The following is a 23,179-nucleotide window of genomic DNA, read 5'->3' as shown; positions in this document are numbered from 1 at the left end:
CCAGGTAGTCCTCATATCAGTGTAAAAATGTTATCTTTGATAAGTGGTACAAAGGACTGTGCGTGCTATTCAAGCTTGTAAAGAGAGTATTTGCACTATTTGGGGAGGTCAGTGAAGACATCCCTGAGGATAGGACTGGCAACATAATGTGTAGGGTCCAGTGCAAAATGGTAACATGAGGCTCCTTGTTCAAAACAATACCAAGACTGTAATAGCAGCGTGTAATAGACTTAAAATCAAGCGTGGAGTCCTTCTAAGTGCAAGCCATGTGCAGTTGCTCAGGTAGCACGTCCAGGAAGCTGGCCCGAGATCTCAGCATGTGTGAGCTGAGCCATACTAGGAGTGAAAGATAGTGCCAGGGCAGAGGAAACAGCACAAATGAATCTTTGGGTCAGGAAGGAACATGGTGCAGTCAGAAGCTGCCTGAAGGCCAGTGTAGCTGGAGTGTAGAGTTGGCAGAGTGGAGTTATGATGAGGCCAGAAGGCAGAAGGCCAGAGAGGTAGAGACGGTGATATGTAAGGCCAAGTTGAGGATTCTGATCTTTATTCCAAGAGCCACATCAACCATTGATGTGTGTTAAGTATAAAGTTTACTTTTGAGGCACAAATAATACCAGTATCTTGCACCTTGATAGCACTGGACAGCATTCTCTCTCAGTCCCCATTTCCTACCAAACTCTTTTTCAGAAGCTTTGAGTTTTACCTTCTGTATTTATTCCAAGGCTAGCCTTTCCCAAAAGTAAGTTTAAAAAGGCAATGAATTCACACCAGGGAGTACTTTTGGTTGTAGAAATTGAACATACCTTAGGTGAGTCATGACATTTTACTCACTATTGAATTAGTCTATGGTCTAAAACATTTTAGGTCGATGGAAGTAAAACCGGTAAGAGATGAAAATGTTTTATTATTAAGATGTTTCTTTTTAAATGCTACAGATTTTTAAGGTCTATTGTCAGCACCATAATTTTAAATTCTTAATTTCCCTCTCATTTACATGTGGTTAGGAGCAAGGGGTAGATATTGACTTGTCTAGCCTTGGGAAAGATGTATAGGGAAAGCCGTTGCATTTTTGGGCTTTGTCTTTCAATAATAGGCATTCTCAGTAAAGAAAACCTCAATTAATATTGCCCAAACCAAGGAACAGCCATTCATATTTGTTATGTGTCATAATAATGTTCGTGATTCATGGATTTACTTATGAAGGCAGTTGATAGAGTTCATTTCCTAGAAAGATACCTGCATGGTTGGTTTGTAGATCCATTGCCATGCCACACAACTTAGAATTTTCACTTTTGGCACTCTATTGAATAACACTCTAGGTATTTCTTCTCCCATGTCATGTTTAAAATGTAATTATTTGAGCTGGTTCCGGTGGGAGATGCACTTAAATCAGTGATGTTTGTATACTTTGAGTTGCTCAAGGGTGAGATAGGCAGTTGATCATTTCTTGCATACTCTACCATTTCTTGCCTCCTCGTCCACGGATATATTAGAATGCCAGGCTGCTAAACACACAGACACGGACACAGACACACACACACACACACACACACACACACACACACACATACACACACACACACACGGAGGCAATCTACTTGCCTTCTCTTTTTTTTTTTTTTCAACGTTTATTTTTATTTTTGGGACAGAGACAGAGCATGAACGGGGGAGGGGCAGAGAGAGAGGGAGACACAGAATCGGAAACAGGCTCCAGGCTCTGAGCCATCAGCCCAGAGCCCGACGCGGGGCTCGAACTCACAGACCGCAAGATCGTGACCTGGCTGAAGCCTGACGCTTAACCGACTGTGCCACCCAGGCGCCCCGCCTTCTCTTTTTAAATGAAAGTTTCTCTTTGTGAAGATAACATCAGATGTTTTGGCAGAGTTACTTTTTAGAGTTTATTTTCAACAGTAGTTTCTGAGTTGGAATGTATTTTGTATCATGGATCAAGGAAAAACATCCAGTTTTCACCCCTTCACCCCAGTTTGCATCTTTAGTTCCTTATTTATAACAGAGATTTTAGTATTTGTAGGCAACTTCTTTATTTTTATTTGTAGTCAGGTGTTATGTCTCAAGATTACTTTCACAAATGTCTGTTGTATTAGAACTGGAGAATTCATGGTGGTGATAATAAATTGTTACCTGGAACTACTACTGAACACGTAAATTGCTGTTCATATGAGAACTCTGCAGTTTTGCAGTGTAGTTAAGTAGCTTCTGAGTAGTCACAGAATACTTAAATTATTTTGAGTGTATGCTTAGTGCTAAGTGTATGTTATTCCATTGTTTTGAAAAGTAATCTTTGTTTAGTACATGTAAAACCCAGTTAACCATAAGTTAAAATAAACCAGACTATTTAATTAGAACACTCCATGACTTTAGCCTAGTTGATAATGTTAAGTTCAGTAAAGCTTTGGTTAGCCTGAGTGTTTAGGGAGTAGAAGGGTAGGTTTAATCAAATGTCTTCTTTCTTTCTTTCTTTCTTTCTTTCTTTCTTTCTTTCTTTCCACAATTACTGTATCCAAAACATGGTACAGAGTAACATATAAATGGGACATATCTGTGCCCTCAAGAAACTTAGTTTCGGCGTCTTTGAAATTTTTGTAGATTTTATTTTCTGCTTTATTGCTTTAATAAGATTAAGATGCATATAATTGAATCATTTTTTAAATAATTGAATCTTCAATGATGTAGGATCTTATAACGAATGAACCTCATTGTATTGTTTCTCATATAGATGTAAACGGTGTAGGTGTGCTGACCATACAATTTATCCTAAAAGGTTATTTTTTAGTAATTCGCTGATGTCAGCTTGTTTTTGTTTCCCTGACTTTTATTTTAAAAACACTGTTACACAGGTTAATTGGGCTCTTATTGAAATTTTACTTTGTTAAAAGTTTTACAGTAACATACAATAAATATTTAATTTTTACTGCTTTTTGGTATGTGAGTTGAAATTCAGTAGCTTTTACATATATATATATAATATTATGAGCAACAGCATACAAAACTATGTATGGTCCATTATTTGCTTGATGATTTCATGGTATTATTCCTAAATATGAGTTTGATTTTGTATAGCCCAAACCAAACCAAAAGTAGCATTTATAATTTATAATGATACTGTGTTTTTCTTTTCATTCTGAAGTATGAGTAAAAACAAATTAAAGCGTTCCTCCCTCCACCCCTACTCCTTGGACTGTTTAGTGCATCTTAAGGAGAGGTTAAGAATTATAGTCAAGCCTGGACTCAGGCCTAACATTAGTTTTACTAGTAGCTTTATTTCACAGTGTAGGTACTGCTTCATCATGTTACACCACTTTATTTTTATGGAGTGGTGGTGGTGGGTTCAAGGCAATGGAATGTTCTAGAATATAATAGGATTCTTCTGTAGGTTTAAATACCACCAGCTTATAAGGAAAGATGCATAGCCTGAAAGAGATATATTTGATTCTTTCATACAGTGATGTCTGTTTAAAACTTTACTTTCTTAAAAGTTTACAGTAAAATATTATAAATATTGTTTCACTTTTTTTCGATAGTAAATCAAATTCAGTATCTTATAAGTAACATTTTGGGATGTCTGTTTTTTGGAGGCTAAAGTAATAGCATATAGGCTGTTTTAGTTTTTAAATTTTAACTTTTGGTGGCTAAAATGAACAAATCAGGAGACTATAGATGCTGGAGAGGATGTGGAGAAACAGGAACCCTCTTGCACTGTTGGTGGGAATGCAAACTGGTGCAGCCGCTCTGGAAAACAGTGTGGAGGTTCCTCAAAAAATTAAAAATAGATCTACCCTATGACCCAGCAATAGCGCTGCTAGGAATTTACCCAAGGGATACAGGAGTGCTGATGCATAGGGGCACTTGTACCCCAATGTTTATAGCAGCACTTTCAACAATAGCCCAATTATGGAAAGAGCCTAAATGTCCAACAACTGATGAATGGATAACGAAGTTGTGGTTTATATATACAATGGAATATTACTTGGCAATGAGAAAGAATGAAATATGGCCATTTTAGCAACATGGATGGAACTGGAGAGTGTTATGCTAAGTGAAATAAGCCATACAGAGAAAGACAGATACCATATGGTTTCACTCTTATGTGGATCCTGAGAAACTTAACAGGAGGCCATGGGGGAGTGGAAGGGGGAAAAAAAAAGAGGGAGGGAGGCAAACCATAAGAGACTCTTGAAAACTGAGACTAAATTGAGGGTTGATGGGGGGTGGGAGGGAGGGGAAAGTGGGTGACGGGCATTGAGGAGGGCACCTGTTGGGATGAACACTGGGTGTTGTATGGAAACCAATTTGACAATACATTTCATATTAAAATACATAAATAAATTTTCACTTTTGATTGGGCAAGCTGTCTTCCACTTCTTCTCCATTAAAACAACAACAACAACAACAAAAGCAACAACAACAGTACAACCCGCCACCAAATAAGAAACCAAACAATGCATGTAAAAGAAATTATTTAACCTACTTACACAGGATACCATATGATCTAAGGTGGTGTGGTTATTGCCATATATAGAAGGTAACCTTGGCGATCGACTTTCAGTTAAATGCTCTAGGCAAATGTTTGTGCTTATCAATTTGGTTATTGATATGTGTTTGCCTTATGTACCTGATTATCACTGCCTCGTTTCCACAGCTGCAGAGCCTTGGCCTGAAAATGCTACCTTGTATCAGCAACTGAAAGGTAGGTACTTGTTCACGATTAAAAATGGTTATGTATAAAAATGTACTTATTACCAAAAAAACCCGTCGATAATGTCATTTACTCCTGAGAGAACATAAAACATAAAGAAGGGATTCTCTCATCTAATTTGTATTGGAGAGTTTGCCTAAACTTGTATCTGCCAGTGTAAACCAACTATTCATGGCCTATAAGGTTCTTAGTTTATTATTGACTCATTATATTGGCTGCTGTAGGCAGTGTAAAATGATGTGGTTGCAGGAGCAGTTGGCAGATTTACTGCACCAATAGCTGACACAGCAGATTTTTGAAGTCCTGTGGTAAAGTGGGCTCTCAGTAAAAAGGAACTGTTAAAATGTATAGGCTAGGATGGTTCAGGCTCCCTTTAGCAGCTCTTCATATATCATCAGATCACATTATGGACCCCATTTGGGGCTCGGCAGCCTGCTGCAGTTGTCAGAAGACTGCAAAGTAATGAAGACTAATAGGCAGCAGCCCTAGTCTTCTAAGCATGGAATTTTTATTGCTGCAAACTTGTCATCTTTCTTTTGTGTGACAGACCTAGACACTCTGTGCAATATTAACTGCAAGCTGGTTTTATATGGTTTTGAATGCTTTTACTTTTAACTAGAGGGGTCTGAGAACATACTGTTTTACTTAATGAAAAGAAGAATAATATTTCTTGAAAACTTGAAAAATGAATTTGTTTTTAAGTGAGTGATTTTAATTAAATATTGTTGATAAAATACGATAAATGATCAAATAGTTTTGGAGGAAATAGTCTTGTTTTATCATTGTGTACATATTGTGATAATTTAATCAAAATTATGATTGCACAATAGCATTGATAGAGAACTTTGTAATTACTTTGATGAAAGGCTGTACCTTTTATTTTTCAAAATAGGAATAGTGTTTTAAAATAAAAACATTTATAAGTGTATTATACTTGTTTAGCAATCTCACTTTTGACTCAGACCTTTCATTGTATTTCCACAGGGGAGCAAATTTTGCTTTCTGACAATGCAGCTTCTCTTGCTGTGCAGGTAAATATGTAAATAATGTAATATTTTTTCACGTTGAGTTGCAAGTGTTTTTTCCTCACCAGGAAGTCTCTGATGTCGTATGTGTACAATTTTTCTGTGTGATTTACCATTATCAATATAACATCTCATCTGTGAACTGCAATTTTATTATGTAATATTTTCAGTTATTATCAGTATATAAAAGAAAAGTCTTCATTCTTTTTATAAAAATCACTTCTATGCTAGATGTATTCTCTTCGTAGTTTAGCTTTTGACTAGATATGATGGTGTTAATGATTTGTGGTGACAAGGTCATTTATGGATACAATTTAATAACTTATTTGTAAAGATTTATTTACCACATATTTTTAAGCATTGTTCTTTCATTGTGCTCATTCTAGCCTAAATCCTTTTGACAATCTTAAAGTAGACATACTCTTCTCTGGCTATTCCTTTTGTATTTATGATTGTACTGGTATCTGTTACCCCCAAACCACTTATTGAATGCAGTAGCTCTTTACATTGTAGATCACAGTTGTGGAATCCAAAAAAGGCTAGTGGTCCTGTAAACTTTACACTGTACTATAGGAAGAAGAGGATATGTGGGGATTATTTGCTTTAAAAACTAATATAACAATGTATATTAATTAACTGGAATTAAAATAAAAACTTAAGAAAAAAAAATTCTTACAGATATTGCTAACGGGCCCAGTATAACCCTCAGTGATTCTGTTTCCGTCTCCCTTCTCTTTCATTGTACTGAATTTGCTTATCATATGATTAGACCATTGATAACTTATGCATACATAAAAAGGGAACAAACCTAACTAGTATTATAGATCATTTTTTTACTTCATGTAAATTTAAACAAACTCTATATGTTGTTTGATTCTTTTTTTGGTACTTGACATTGTTTTTTATATTTGTTCATATTGATAGATGTACCTCTAATTTTTTCATTTTTATTGATGTATGTTATCCCACTGTATGAATATCCCACAATTCACTAAAAAAAAGAAAAGAGAGAAATGTTTTTGTAGATTTATAGAATTAAAATTATTCAGACGTTTTACAGTTAGCTATTGTTTATTTAGTTAGCTTACATAGTTTGAATCACAAAGAGGATTTTATTGTGGAACACCTACAAGATAAAAGAGAAACCTTAAGACGTGTGACATTTTTGGAGATGGGACTGTGAGCTTCTGGAGGACAGAAAGAAGGGGAAGAGAAGGGCCTGTGAGCTTTTGCTGTGTTCTAGGCATGATATTAGGCACTTGGTCGTCTCACATTTTCTTATTCAACTTGGTATTTTCTGGGTTTACTGACTGGTAGCATGCCATTCAGTACATTTTTGTGTTCTTTAAGACGGGGAAAGAAGGAAAACATGGAAAGAAATATATTTGGACAATAATTTATTCATATGAGGATCTATGAGTATCTTTAAGTTTCTTTCTTTTAGATTTACTTTAAATCTTTTTACCAAAAAAGTAAATTACATTTATTTTATTTATTTACCTTTATTTTATCTTTAGATACTAGTATTATAACTAGTGTATTTTTTTCTTATGTTCACTTTAGAGAAGCAGAAATTCTCGGTGATTGTATGCAATAAATACAGACTTTATGCTGCTGTTAATCTTGTTTTTTCTTTTTTTGGTGAGGGAGAACTTAAGTTTAGCTTTCAGATACTTAATAAGTAACATAGTGCCTAGCATACAGGATATACTCAGTAAGTGTTTGTTGAATGAAAGGTTTGTAAGTGTGGTGCCTGATAACTGATAGCACAAGCAAATTATTAGCTGTGTATAAAATAGTATTTTCAGTGTTTCTCTTTGAAAAAATAGCTTCAAGACACAGTGAATCTTTTAGTTGAAGCACTAATTCTTAACCCTTTTTTTTTCATTGCCATTTTTGGGATAACTCTTTCAGGACCTGATGAAAACTGTAAAACATTTCTCAGAAAACATGCCAGAGCGCATACACAAATGGAAACATACCTAGACTATTCTGCACGTGGTTGCAGGGTTTACTGATCTTGCTGAGGCTATCTGGAGATCCCCTGTGAAGAGCCCCTAAAATTATTGAAGTAATTTTTACCAAAGAAGAAGGTATTTTGAGTAGGAATAGACCAGGGGTTCTCAACTGAAAGAAATTTCTACTCCACAAAACACATTTGTCAGTGTTTAGACATTTCTGGTTGTCCTAACTGTTGGGGATGGTGCAATTGGCATCTGTTAGGTAAATGCCAGGGATGCTGTTAAACATCTTACAATGCTCAGGACAGTCCCTTCATGACAAAGAAATACCCAGCCCCAAGTGAAAATAGTGTCAATGTTGAGAAACCCTGGAATTAACTTGTTTTCAGTGCAAACCAAGATACCAGTATATTACCATTAAAAAAAATGTTTTAAATAATCTGGGGAAGGGAAGAAAAAAAGAAATCTTAGTGTGTACTTTATTTAGTAACTCTGTTTTTATGGTTCCTATTAATTTACTTTAACCATGGCTTTTTAAATCATAGTTGCAATTAAATATAAAGCCAGAAAAAAAGAACCTTTTAAAAATGCAGAATTTTGCTTAAGCATTTCAATTTTTTTGTTATCCTACATATGTCACTTAGATGATAAATTAACCAGCATATATTAAAAATTCTTGGTTTTCTCCAATATTCTTTGACTTGACAGCTGATAGTAGCCATGACTATAAATGTGACTTTTCCAGATATCTGATGTAAACTTTATGGAGTAATTTTCTTCTATATAGTGGACCAGTATCCGTTTAGAGGAATCAGTTAAATGTGTAAAATTGATGAAAACAATGTGACAGGTATCCATAAACTGGATATTTCTAGAAGATACCAGATATAAAGCATCAGATATTTTAATAGTCTGCCAGTTAAGCCATCAGGAAATTTAAATTTTACCTACCACATAGACTTGGCATTTATTATATTCCTGGAACTAAGTGGTCAGATCTTTTTTGATTAAAGGAACCCTTATGATTTCAGTTTAAAAGAAAATAAATTTTTTTCCCATGGCTGATATTTCCTCTTAGATTTGCTTCTTTCCCCCCTCATTCACAAATTTTGGTGTTACCTGAAGTGTTTGCCTAGTCATATAACAATCTTGTATGTTGAGTATAGTGACATATTAGTGTAGCATGTTCCTCTGGTTCTCATGAGCAGTGTGTGTGTGTGTGTGTGTGTGTGTGTGTGTGTGTGTGTGTGTGTAGCAGTATATACGTATGTATATCTATATATACATCAATCTATGTGTGTGTGTTTGGGAAAAGAACTTTGATAATAATTCTGTTACTATTGTCTCACTTCCTAAACCCAAACCACTGTCTGATAGATGTATAATGTATGTAAAGTCGGCCACATACGTGGTTTAAAATTTTGTAATAGTCCCATTAAAAAAGATAAAAAGAAACAGATGTAATTAACTTTAATGATGTTTTATTTAACCCAGTGTATCAAAATATTATCATTTTCACATGTAATCAGTTCAAAATTTGTTAATGGGAGGTTTTTCTTGTTTTTTGAATTTTTTTTAATGTTTGTTTATTTTTGAGAGAGAGAGAGAGAGACAGAATGTGAGTGGGGAAGGGGCAGAGAGAGGCAATCTGAATCTGAAGCAGGCTCTAGGCTCTGAGCTGTCAGGACAGAGCCCAATGCAGGGCTCGAAATCATGAAACAGGAGATCATGACCTGGGCCAAAGTCGGACGCTTAACTTACTGAGCCACCCAAGCTCCCCTGATGTTTTACTTTTGTTTATATTCAGTTCAAGATTTGATGTCTATTTTACAACTACAGCACATCCCAATTTGTGCTAGCCACATTTCAAGTGCTCAGTAGACACATGTAGCTGATGGCTCTTGTATGGAACAGCACATGTCTAGAAATACAGTAAGCAAATACATATGAACTCCCCTGCAAGTTTTCTATAAAAAACGTCTTATTTTCTTCAAGAAGTTTAGGTCTTTACTGATTTGGAATATGCTATGTACAAGTGAAATGAGCAGTTGGTCTCTTCCAAATACAGCATGCCTTAAACATTACTTTTTGTTTCAAGTTTCCTCATCTGTAAAAGGGAGTTACAATAGAAGCTATTCTATTGGAGGTCATGAGGACTGAATGTGTTAATATATAGGAAAAACACTTAGAAAAGTACTTGGCGTAATGTAAATACGCAGCTAATGTTGGTTATTAGTTCTTTCTCTCCTGTTCATTGATAGGAGTGTATATAATCCATGTCAGCAGGAGGAATGCAAGTTTGTAGGCTTTATGATGTCCAACCACACCCGAGTAATTAAAATCAATGTTAGGCTTAAGAATTTTTTTTGACACATATGAGTTTGTGTCCAAATTATTAATACTGAATATTTTAATTCAAACAATGTGTTTTTAAAACAATACCGAATAAGATTTGTTTTAAAAGTATTGAATACTTTTATTGATGAAGGCATTCTCCTGAGAGCTTTTATGTGAAGTATCTCATTCTGTCCTTCCCATAACCCTAGTGGAAGGTACTCTTAGGAACCTCATTTTTAAAGATGTGGAAACTGAAACAAAGGAAAGCTTTTTTGCCCAAGGTCACAGAGCCCACAAATTGTGGAGGTAACCCACAGCAACAGCATTGGCTGAGTACCTGCCACGTGCTCGTCACTATGCTGAACACTTAATTCTTACTAACTCATTCAGTCCTTACAACAACTAAATGAGGTAGTGCTATTGTAATCCGCATCCTGCAGGCAATGTTAGTGAGAACAACCATAATAACCGAAGCTAAAGTTTCCACAGCACTTACTCCATGTGCCAGGTCTTGTTAAATGTACCTCAGGTATCAGAGATAATTTTCACAGCAACTCTAGGAGGTAGGTAGTATTATTATTGCCATTGTACAAATTAAGAAGTTAAAGCCCGTGGCTCAAACTTACGTAGGTGGTACTTAGCAGGGCGGGAGTGCCAACCCAGGGAGTCTGGAGTCAAGAATCCATGCTCCTAACACTTTGTAGCATAGCAGTCCAGTCCAGTGATGCAGGTCTTTGAATTTTTATCCAAAAATAAGTGGACATTTAATTCAAGAATCACTTCTGACATTTCTTAGCAAGCTGTATCTTGCAATTTATAGATTACATTAAGATGTGAAAAATAAATGTCTCTCAGCTTTTGGATCCCTGAAATGTGATAAACGCAGTCTTACCTATGAGTTATTGTGAAGCTCACTCAAGTCAAATAATAAACGAGAAGTTCTTTTGAAGACAGTGAAAGCAATAGAAATAGCAGTAGAAGTACAAGATGATGTTGAATGTTGAATTAGAGCCTATTTTGACTACAAAGATTTATAAATACGTATTTTGTGAATGCATATAAAATGTTACTTTCTAGTAAGTTTTAGAAGGGATTTTGTTTATTATATATGAATCCAATTTAAAAAGAAACGTGTTTTCCTTTTTTGTATGGCTTACTCTATTGTAAAAGTTTGAATTTATTTTTGGAGTGTCTCAAACTGATGATCATTATTAGAACGCTGCATAAAAGAGAATGCTGCTTTTTTACTTCACTTAGTTTGTATACTCACTTCCTGTAAGAATGACATTTAAGCCCGGTTAAGGGAAATACCACTATTCTACTTAATTTTCTAGTTTTTCCCTACTTTTTTGTGGATAAATACTCTGTCCCTAAAAATGAAAGGTAAGACAACAGAAAAACAAAACAAAACAAAAAAAAAACAACAACAAAAAACCCCCACCTGTTTTCTTTCTGTTGAATATGTTGTATCATTTTAAAAAGTCGACATTTTTATAGGCCCTGTTAATTCTGGGCCACGAACACTAACATGTCAGATCTGCTGATGAATTGTTAGCTGACCCTTGCCTTTTCCTTTTAGCAAATGATGCCTTTTAGGTGGGCATATTAATTAGCAGTTAAATGATAATATCCTCATGTAGTGATTGGGAAGAGCAGGAGAAAGGAGTAGCTCTCTCTCCTTTGGACCGCGAGTCCATCTACTGGAGAAATAACAGTGATTGTGAAAATAGAGCCACCGTAAACATGTCATGGCATTCAGATGGCTACCGTGGACAGCGTACCTTGACAGCTGTAGAGGAAATGATTTTGAATTTTCAGTTTGGTTGGATAGATTTTTTCCCTTAAACAAGTTGGCTATGGTTGTATGCAATTTTTAGGTGTCAGTTCAAACCTGACAAAGATGACACCAGTGGATATATTTTAATAGAGAATTAAGAGGACACTTTTATGAAAAACATTCTTTAAATAGATGCATCTTAAAGTTTTTTGACATTTGTTTATCTCTCCCACTTGAATCATCTGCTGCAAAATGAGGCTTCTATATTTTCTTTCAAGATTAGAAGGGTGGGGGGGGAGGAAAGCTTAGAGATAGAGGGAATTTAGGGAACGTTTGTTACATAAGGGGACTTGTGAAATCCTTTTCAGTATTCTAAAATGAGAAAAATGGAGGCTATAGGATGCTTCCTTGATATCACTGAATTTAAATTCTTCAGATTGAATGTCATATCACCTTTATAGACCAGGAGTATTAAAGTATTTTGGTGATTTATGCTTTTAAGGATTTAAGTATATAAAATGCGATCTTCAGAAAAGATAATTTAAATTGAGGTGATTAAAATTGAACTGAAATTACAAACAGAATTTAGCAAATTAAAAACATTTTCAGTATTAATTTCTCAGCATATGAATGGTGTGGTATACATAAAACACTTAAATTAGTCTTACAGGATTTGGGAGAGTGAAGTATATTCAGAATACAGTTAGGTGGCTTTTAGAGTTGTCAGTTTTAGTAATTAGTGAAATAAAATGGTTTTGTAGGGTAATGATTTGCTAACCTAAGTATCTCTTTAACTTAGCAAAAATGCGCTTTCCTGCAGTCAGGAGAGATTGCAAGTTAGAATGTCAACCATATACTTTTCTGTTTAAAAAGTAAATAGCAAGCGAATTTTAAAATTTGTTGCTATTAAGCAGAACAATGAAGACCTAGCAGTAAGATGAAAAAATGGCAGTCTATTTTTAAATAGAAAAAGGCTAGAATTCTTCATTATTAGATACACGGTATCAGCATAATCGATCTAGCAGCATTATATTTGAGCTGAAAATACACTTAAATTTGAGGCCATAGACTAGCCTGTGTGAACGAAACATCCTTCATATAGTTCTAAGATGAAATTACCCTTGAATGAATAGCATCTTCATTTATCTTCAAACCTCTTCTGTGCTCTTAGTGTATCTACTCTTTCAACATTCTACAACAAGAATTACATTATACCATTATATCAGAGTACTTCTGCAGTGTGAAATAGATTGGTTTGGAAAATGAACCTGGCTTTGCTATAAATTACATTCTCAGGTACAAAGAAATTTGTTATTTTGTTTAAAATAGTCACAAATATAATTAAGGTCTTAATTTATGTTAAACTACAAATATGGCTATTACTTTAACTGGATTAGGAACTTAATCTGTCACTTCAAGAATGATACCTAACACTTTTCATTTGTAACCTTAGATACATTATTTCAATTACAGGGTCTGCAGCTGTTTGATATAAAAAATGAATTATTTTGTAGGTAGATTTGTTCATGGTTTTTAATTTTAAAACATGCCTCTTCAGTAAGGGGGAAAATAATTCTTTGGTTGTTGTCACAGATTTTCTTTTGTGTCCTGGTAAAACAAGATATGAATTAAAAATCAGAACCATTTTCATTTTGTGCCCTGAAAATGGTATTGCATGCTTTCGAATAGTCCGTAGGGAATTCTTACGTGAAATATTTCAAATTTAATTATGAAATGAATAGAAGCTTTGTCCTAAGAAAGAAAACCGGAGGTCTGCTAAGGATAGCTTTACATGGTTACACTGAAAATTGCTTTTCCCTATCTAGAATTTGGTAACTTTGTTAATGTGATCTATATACATTTAGAAGCTATGTTTATAATCCCTTAAGTTCCATAATATTAATCAGTATAAAGCACCTGATCTTTTAAAAACTTAAGAACAATTCCTTAAAATTTTATATTGTTTAAAAAAATTTTTTTAACATTCATTTTTGAGAGACAGAGACAGAGTGCGAGCAGGGGAGGGGCAGAGAAAGTGGGAGACACAGAATCTGAAGCAGGCTCCAGGCTCTGAGCTGTCAGCACAGAGCCCGATGTGGTGCTTCAACCCACGAACCGTGAGAACATGACCTGAATTGAAGTCGGATGCTTAACCAACTGAGCCACCCAGACGCCCTTATTTTTATATTTTTATGAGCAAGCAATGTTGATTTTATTGCTTAAACGCAAAGAGTATTCTTGTGTATTTAACTTGTAAGACAAGTAAATGTTCATTTTGTTTTTGGAATAGTGAAGCGGAAAGAAAATAGTTGGTGCTGTTTATTGGTAAATGATCCAATATGGAGTTACTGTTAGTTTATCAAAATGAATACATTTTAGATCCCTGACATCTACGATTTAGCTTATCCTAAGAATTTAAAATTTGGTGGGCTTTTGTTGTTATTATTTTTCTCAGTTGGGAATCTTTATCTGTAAAATATAAAACTTTAAAATACTCGTTATAGGAGCTCAAAACAAACAAACAAAAAAAGTAGTTTCCTTTCTTTATTCCCAAGTTGTTTGTTGAGTGCCAAATATGCAACTGGTGTTGCTTTAGGTTCTTGGGTTGTAAGAATTATTCTTTCTGTGCCTTTTGACTAGTTTATCACTCCTTCTGCTTAATATTGACCTGACAACTTTTATTTATATTTAATTCTAACAGGGAGAGCTTGTATCTTTTCCTATTCTGGTTATCTTTATTTGTTGCTTTCCTTCTGAACTTGATTTTTTTCCTACAGCTCTCAGGTGTTGATGTATCTAAAGTTGAGTCAAATATTCCAAAGGTAGTTTTCAGGTGAGAGTTGTATTAAGGAAGATCTGTTCTTTGTTGTGATCTGTCTTCATACGTGCTTTCATTAGCTTTTCATGGTTTTGGTACCAGATTTGCTCTATTTAAAAGCTTTTTCTGCTCATTGAATTGTGGTTTCTGATAATGTTTTTTTTTTTTTTTTTAATTTTTTTTTCAACGTTTTTTTATTTATTTTTGGGACAGAGAGAGACAGAGCATGAACGGGGGAGGGGCAGAGAGAGAGGGAGACACAGAATCGGAAACAGGCTCCAGGCTCCGAGCCATCAGCCCAGAGCCTGACGCGGGGCTCGAACTCACGGACCGCGAGATCGTGACCTGGCTGAAGTCGGACGCTCAACCGACTGCGCCACCCAGGCGCCCCTCTGATGTTTTTTGTTTTTTTTTATTTAAAAAAAAATTTTTTTTTTTTCAACGTTTATTTGTTTTTGGGACAGAGAGAGACAGAGCATGAACGGGCGAGGGGCAGAGAGAGAGGGAGACACAGAATCAGAAACAGGCTCCAGGCTCTGAGCCCTCAGCCCAGAGCCCGACGCGGGGCTCGAACTCACGGACTGCGAGATCGTGACCTGAGCTGAAGTCGGCCGCTTAACCGACTGCGCCACCCAGGCGCCCCTGATAATGTTTTTTAAGTGAAATTCCTGTAACTATTTTTCTAAAACAATATCTGCTTACTGATATCTGTCATTTTATTGATTTTAAAAAATAACTCTGAATTTAACAGGAGTTACATCTAACTTTTTAATGCAGTAATCTTTGGTTCCATAAAATAACAAAATGCTAGTCTTTGTTGTAGTTTACTAGTTTTCTACAAACTTAGGTATGTTTGTATGTATTGTGCATATCTATGGCTTATTCCTCGAGCAAGTGTTACATGAGCACCTATAGTATGCTGAGGATAAAGCAGTGAACAAGACAGACATGGTCAGTGTGTGCTAATAGAGCTTACAGTCTGGAGGGGAGGCCTGTTATCAATAATTTATCAGTTTTGTCAATGTGTGGACTTTGAAAGATTATTCATAAAGTAAGCGTTTATGTCAATATCAAAACATCTTTATTCAGTTGTTTTTGCCTTGTTTAAAAGATTTTATATAAGGTATGTACTGTAAACCAGAAATCATATATTTACTCTTTATCTTATTTTTTAAAAAAAGTACTTTTTGGGGTGCCTGGGTGGCTCAGTCTGTTGAATGTCCAACTTCGGCTCAGGTCATGATCCCACGGCTTGTGAGTTTGAGCCCCATTTCGGGCTCTGTGCTAACAGCTCAGAGCCTGGAGCCTGCTTCACATTCTTGTCTCTGTCTCTCTCTCTGCCCCTCCCCTGCTCGTATACTGTCTCTCTCAAATATAAATAAGCATTAAAAAATTAAAAAAAAAAAAAGAAGAAAAAAGCTTATCAGGTAAAGGACCTTTCTCTAACAGATCCTGCCCAGAGATGGCTCGCTGGGAGGCATCTGCTTTGTTAAGTCTTACTGTTCTGTCTATACTGATTCTTAAAATTGATGCAGAGGATTTTCATTTTTCAAAAGGCATTCTAGTCTTCTCAAACAGTATGCTTCTTAAGTCTGTACTCTGTTAGGATCCATTAGGTTATGCTAGGCACTTAACCAGTGACAATTAAGGAGTGGGAATGTGCTAATGGTCACCCAGTCATTGGTATGGTGTATGAGTCAGCAACAGAAAGTCACCTTCCTCTAAATGATGGTAGGACAGAATGTCAATGAGGCAGCGTCCTCCCTGTGCAAATGTAGTAGCCAGGGCAGGCCTGTTGTTGGCTAGCTGTGTTTCCCTTCTCATAGTTTTATGAACTGAATATTTTTATTTGCCCTTTTGTTTTGTTTGTTTTTTGTTGTTGTTAACCTAATGCAATTAAAAGATGTTTGATATTTCAGGTTTCTTAATATTGCAGATTCTGTTTTCCTTCTCCTTTCAGATAGCATCATATTTATTTCTGTGAAAGAAATTGATGATTTTTTTCAGCTTTAAATTTAATTTCATTAAGTTTGCCCTTCCAGATCCTTTCTGAGATATTTTTAGTATATTTCTTTGGGAACAAAGAGTTCAACTAGGTATGCGTAATTTTTGAAATGTTTTGTTTTGTTGGATTTTCTCATTAATATTATTCTGCTTACCTTATATTAATTATACGACCTGTGTACTTAATTTAAATCTCCCGAAGGCTCGTAATTCTCCATAAGGTACAGCACCATATAATGCTGTGTTATACCTTTTGTCCCTGTGACTTTTTCATCCCATAACTGCAAGCCTGTATCTCCCACTCTCCTTCACCCATCCCCCTCCTCTCCTCCCCTCTGCCAACTGTCAATTTGTTCTCTGTATTTGTGGGAATCTTTGTTTTTTTGTTTGTTCATTTGCTTTGTGTTTTAGAGTCCACATATAAGTGATCTCATTCCTTTTTATGGCTGAGTAATATTCCATGGTGTGTGTGTGTGTGTGTGTGTGTATACAAACACTACATCTTCTTCATCCATCGACGGATACTTGGGTTGCTTTCATATCTTGGCTACTATAAATAATGCTGCAGTGAATATAGGCATACCTATATCTTCTGAGTTCGTGTTTTTGCCTTCTTTGGGTAAATATTCAGTAATGGAATGACTGGATCGGAATCTCTATGCTGTTTTTCATAGTGGTTGCACCAATTTTCATTCCTACCGATAGTGCATGAAGGTTCCTTTTTCTCCACATCCCTACCAGTGCTTTTTATTTCTTGTCTTTTTGATACTAGCCATTCTGACAGGTGTAAAGGTGATAAATCTCACTGTGGTTTTGATATACATTTCTCTGATGTTGAGCATCTTTTCATGTGTCTGTTGGTCATCTGTATGTCTTCTTTGGAAGGATTTCTATTCAGGTCCTCTGCTCACTTTTTAATCTGATTATTTGGTGTTTTTGGTGTTGACTTATGTCCGTTCTTTTTATACTTTGGGTATTGACTTTTCACTTTTTAAACTTGGTGGGCTATAGATGCAGGGAACAGAAGAGATCAAAGATAAAAACTATCCTTGGTTGTGTTTTTATTCTGCATAAATAACTATAGCTCTACCCGTTTCTTAACACCTCAATATTACCATCCTTGCAGGAAAGTGTTGACAAAGATTATACTGATTTGTAGGTACTTCTGTCACCTCTGTCCACAAAAGAAAAGGGTGTGGGTGGCCTTTAAGGTTGGGCTTCTCAACATTTCAGTAGAATCTGCTTATCTTGTTTCAAAGCGTATAACTGCCTTCGTGACCAGGTCTTTGAAAAGAGAATAGAGTTGTTTCCTAGTCATTGCCCGTCAGAAAAGTTTGACAAGGAAGTGATGTTAGAGCAGTCCATCTAAAGACTCCTAAGTCTCCCTTCTCCCACCAAAACCTTCTCATCCTGCACTTTTTCCTATTTTGGTAAATGGCATTTCCATTGTTGTAGTTGTTTATGTCAGAAAGTTTGGGCCATCTTTGGAGTCCTCTTTTTCCTATATCCACATCCAGTTGTCAGCAAACCCTTTCGGCCCTAGTTTAAAAATGTAGCCAGAATCCGACTTCTTGTCCCCCCTAGCACTCCTGTCTTAATCCAGGCCACTACCATTTCTTGCCTAGATTATTGCGGAATCCTTCTTCTTCTTTTTTTTAATGTTTTATTTTTTTTTGAGAGAGAGAGAGAGAGAGAGAGAGACAGAGTATGAGCTGGGCAGGGGCAGAGAGAGAGAGGGAGACAGAATCCACAAAGCAGACTCCAGGCTCTGAGCTGTCAGCACAGAGCGCAACGCGGGGCTTGAACCCGTGAACCATGAGATCGTGACCTGAGCCGAAGTCGGACGCCCAACCGACTGAGCCACCCAGGCACCCCAGAATCCTTCTAACTAAGTGCTTCTGCTTCTATGCTTCTACTGTCTACAATCTAATCTCTGTATAACTGCTTATAATCCTTTAAAACATTAGTCAGATTCCAGCAGTTTTCAGCTGAGCACCTTCTTGTAATTGTTCTTCTCATGCAAAGTAAAAGTCAGAATCCTTACAAGTATCTGTAAGTTCTACATGATCTCCTGGTTGTCTCTGATGTTCCCTGTTACCACTCACTTCCTTAATCTGCATTGTCGGACTGGTCTTGTCCCTCAGACACACCAGTAGAAGCATAAGACTGTTTTAGTGCCTTTGAACATGGCTGGCTCCCTAACTTTCTTCAGGTTTATGCCCAAATGTTACTTTATTGGTGAGCCCTCATCTGACCACTCTACTTATAATAGCAATACCTTCATACTGCTTTGTATTTCTAAATAGCAGGAATCACCATACATATTTTCAGGTTTATTTGCATATCATCTCTCTCCATTAGAATGTAAACTCAGTGAAGGCCGAGACTTTAAGGTCCCTGTTCTGTTCTCGTGCCTAGAACAGTTGTGATATATAGTAGCTGCTCAGTAAATATGTATTGAGTATGGGGATGAATGCATAAATGTTTTCCACTCATTCTTCTAGATATTTAGAATTGTGTCTTCCTATCAAGTTAGTTCACAGGAAGCTATGCATTGGACCAAATAAATTAGCCTTTTGTAGGCCTTATTGAGCTGTGTTTTAATGTTTTACCCCGGCCCTTTAGAAGAAAAATAACACAAAAAGCAATTTTGCATTTGGTGTATGTTGTCTCATGTCATTCAGTAGCCATACAGAAAATTCCAGATGAGAAATGTCTTTTGGAGTGTAGTATAAGAAGTTGGGTTGAGGAGCAACTCTATTCTTTTTTTTTCCTCAAATTTTTATTTAAATTCTAGTCAGGTAACATATAGTGTAATGTTAGTTTCAGGAGTAGAATTTAATGATTCATCACTTACTTATAACATTCAGTGCTCATCATAACAAGTGTCCTTCTTGTTATGATAGCCCACCCCCCACCCACCTCCCTCCATCAACCCTAGTTTGTTCGCCATTAAGAGTATCTTATGGTTTGCTTTCCTTTCGTTTTGTTTTTCCCTTTCTGTATGTTCATTTGCTTTGTTTCTTAAATTCCACATGAGTGAAATCATATGGTATTTGCCTTTCTCTGACTTATTTTGTGTAGCATAATGCAGTCTAGCTCCATCCACATTGTTGCAAATGGCAAGATCTCATTCTTTTTGATGGCTGAGTAACGTTCCTTTTTGAGGAACCCCCACACTGTTTTCCAGAATGGCTGCACCAGTTTGTATTCCCACCAACAGTGTAAGAGGGTTCCCTTTTCCCTGCATCCTTCCAAACATCTGTTGTTTCCTGTGTTAATTTTAGCCATTCTGACAGGTGTGAAGTGGTATCTCATGGTTTTGATTGGTATTTCCCTGATGATGAGTGATGTTGAGCATCTTCTCATGTGTTTGTCAGCCGTCTGGATGTCTTCTTTAGAAAAATATCTATTCATTTCTTCACTGGTTTATTTTTTTGGGTGTTGAGTTTGAGAAGTTCTTTTTAAAAAATTTTTAATGTTTATTTTTGAGAGAGAGAGCGTGAGTGAGAGTGTGCATGCAGGAGTGGAGGGAGGAGCAGAGAGAGAGGGACACAGAATCTGAAGCAGGCTCCATGCTCTGAGTTGTCAGCACAGAACCTGACATGGGGCTTGAGCCCACTATGAGATCAAACCCCAGCCAAAGTCGGATGCTTAACTGATTGAGCCACTCCGTTGCCCTGAGTTTTATAGGTTTTTTATAGGTTTTGGGGCACCATTCTTTTTTGAAGACTACAAATATTCCATTGATGGATTCACCGCAGTTTACTGAATCAGTCTCTTATTGGTGGGTATTAGGCTATTATTGTAAGTATAAATATTATAAATATAGTATAATTATACTATAAGTAGGGATTAGGAATGAATATCCTAACATATATCTTACATGATTTTAGGCATATATGTCCATATGATAGATTTTTAACAATATAATTGTGGGGTCAGAGGATATGTACATTTAGGATTTTCATAGATGTTGCTAAGCTACCCTTCAAGAAAACTGCATTGATTCATATTCCAGCTAGTGGTTAAATATAAATTTTATGTTATGACTAAGCAGACTTTTAAAAAATGTTTTTATTATCAGGAGTTTCTGTTGCTACATCAAAAAAATTCACATAGGAGGAAAACTAGAAGATTTACTGAGTTTTAGACTTCTTTAGTCTTCATTTTGTGATTTGATGTATTGTTGAGATTTTCATGTTTGTTCATTTATTTATTGAGCTGATAATCATTATCTGGCATATAACTGGGAATTACAAGAGTAAACGCTAGTTTTAGAAGACAGAGGAATCTGAAATGAGAAGTGAGAAGAATCAGAAGCTTGTCACCATGTTACTGAAAGATTACTGTAATGGGATCCCTGTCTGTATTCCTGATACTCTGTTATGTACAACATTTGAAAAGGTTTTCCCAACATTTAAACTGTTAGTCTTATAATCTAATCAAAGCAATGGCATTATTATTAACAATAACAACTTTTGAATCTAGGATTTAAGGTATTTGTAATGGTCTACTTGACTGATAACAGATTTTTTTTTTTGTTCTCTATACTTTTGGCTTCACTTTCACTTGTATGCAAATAAATTTTATTCTTCAAGACCAGTTTTTGCAAAAAGATCTGAGCCATGGTTCCCAGAAGATATGATTCAGAGGTAATAATTGAAGACAGAGAATTTAGAATCTTTATGGAGTATTGTAGGTATCATCTTCTGGGACTGTTTCTGGAATTTCTCTGATTTAAAAATTCTCAGTGAATGCTCTTTGTAAAGAATTCAGAGTCAAGAAAAATATATAATCCTTGTATATTTTTTCCTTTCTCATAATAGCAATTGGTGACATTGTATACCCTTTTTAGCTTAGAGTTAGGAATTGTATTTTATTTATTTATTTTTAATGTTTAGTTTTGAGGGGGGGGGCAGAGAGAGGGGGGCAGAGGATCCAAAGCAGGCTCTGTGCTGATAGCAAACAGTCCGATGCAGAGCTCTAACTCACGAACCATGAGACCAAGAGCTGAGCTGAAGTCAGATGCGTAACACTGAACTGATTGAGCCACTCAGCACCCCTGGAGTTAGGAATTTTAGATTCGAGTTGGCTACTAATATTAATAGACATTTGAGTTGCTCCCAGTATTTGATTATTAGGATCAAGCTGCTTAAGAGCATTTTTATATATGTGTATGTTAGTGGCTATATGCCTTGTTTCTTTTTGATATATTTCTGGGAATGGAATTGTTGGCTGATAGGGTAGTCATGTGCTTAGTAGAAATGACCAAACATTTTCAAGGTGGTTGGATTAATTTACACTCCCACCAGTAAGTAATATATGAGAGGCTTGTCACAAATAAAAACAGTCCACTGTCCTATCCTTTTCCTATCCCAAATCTGGATATCCAGAGATAACTACTTTCATTTCTTTTAGCTGTATTATTTTTCCAGGTATTTACCTCTGTATTTTTAAGTAAGATGCTTATGTTACTACTTCATTTAAAAATTTTGCAATTCACCTCTTACAACTCGCCTCCCTCTCCTCCATCTTCCCAATAGTGTTTTCACTTTTTGGATTAAATTAATATTCAGTGTTTACATTATAATTAGAATATAAGTGTTGATCTCAATTGAGTGGCTCAGTGTACTATGAAGATATTCTTTCTCTATGATTTTCCTCCCCTCGGGTTAATAATTGTTTTATTTAATTCATTTGAGTGGTTTTCTCTCTTAAACTCTGACTGATCTATACTACTCCCCCTCACAGTGGCCAAATACATCAGATCCTTTTTGTCTTTTCTCTCAGAAATACTACCTTGGAAACTCCTGTTCCTTCTGCTTTAATTGGAACAGTTCCTTCCTCTGTTGGCTGCAGGGCTGTTTTCTTATGACTGCTATTCATCATCATCCAGGGAATTCTTTTTGCTTTTATGTTGGATCCCCATATTCTCTGGATCCTGTATTCTTTTTTTTTTCCCTTGGTTTATTATTTTTATTGTACCGCACATTCTTCATTGGCTTCCTGAGAAAGGATACATGGGCAATAAAAATGTAAAGACATTGCTTATGTGGTACTGTTTTTATTCTGTCTTCACATTTCATTAATACCTTGGCCGCATGTAGAATTTTAGGCTGACAAGATTTTTTGAAGCCCTTGTATTACCATCGAGCTTTCAGAGTTGCTCTTTGAGACACTGAATGTCATTGTCATTTATCTGCTCAGTCCTTTGTATGGTTCACTTTTCGTTTTCCTTTTTTCCCCTTTCCTTTCTTTCTCTCCCTTCTCTCCCTCTTTTCCTCCTTCCTTTCCTTTCTTCCTTTCCGTATGCTTGTTCAGATCCCTTAACCTCTTTATATGTTTGTGTGTTCCCATATTAAAAGAGGCATATTTGTTGTACCTACCGCTCGGACAAAGCTCTTATGCAAGTACCTGGTGCCTAGTAAGTGCTAAATAAATATTAACCATTATAATTTTTCTTTGAAGTTGTCTTCTCTGTATTTTTTGTTTCCTGTCAGTTCCTTTTTTGTGGCTTCTTTTGGCTCTGTATTTTAT

At 35.9% G+C, this 23,179-nt stretch overlaps 1 protein-coding gene across 3 annotated transcripts in view; it reads left to right on the top strand.

The window, feature by feature from the left end:
* The window catches only part of MTX2 (metaxin 2), a 65,386-nt gene that overhangs the window by 17,579 nt on the left and 24,628 nt on the right, over positions 1–23,179 (top strand). For all 3 annotated transcript variants that reach the window (XM_047872512.1, XM_047872510.1, XM_047872511.1), the window contains exons 2-3: positions 4,661–4,708; positions 5,702–5,748. In XM_047872512.1, coding sequence (XP_047728468.1) covers positions 4,661–4,708; positions 5,702–5,748 — 95 coding nt within the window. The remainder of the gene's footprint in view (positions 1–4,660; positions 4,709–5,701; positions 5,749–23,179) is intronic.

The sequence above is a fragment of the Prionailurus viverrinus genome, chromosome C1, assembly GCF_022837055.1.
Source record: "Prionailurus viverrinus isolate Anna chromosome C1, UM_Priviv_1.0, whole genome shotgun sequence".
NCBI classification, from domain to species: domain Eukaryota; kingdom Metazoa; phylum Chordata; class Mammalia; order Carnivora; family Felidae; genus Prionailurus; species Prionailurus viverrinus.
This window is presented reverse-complemented; position numbering and strand designations above follow the sequence as displayed.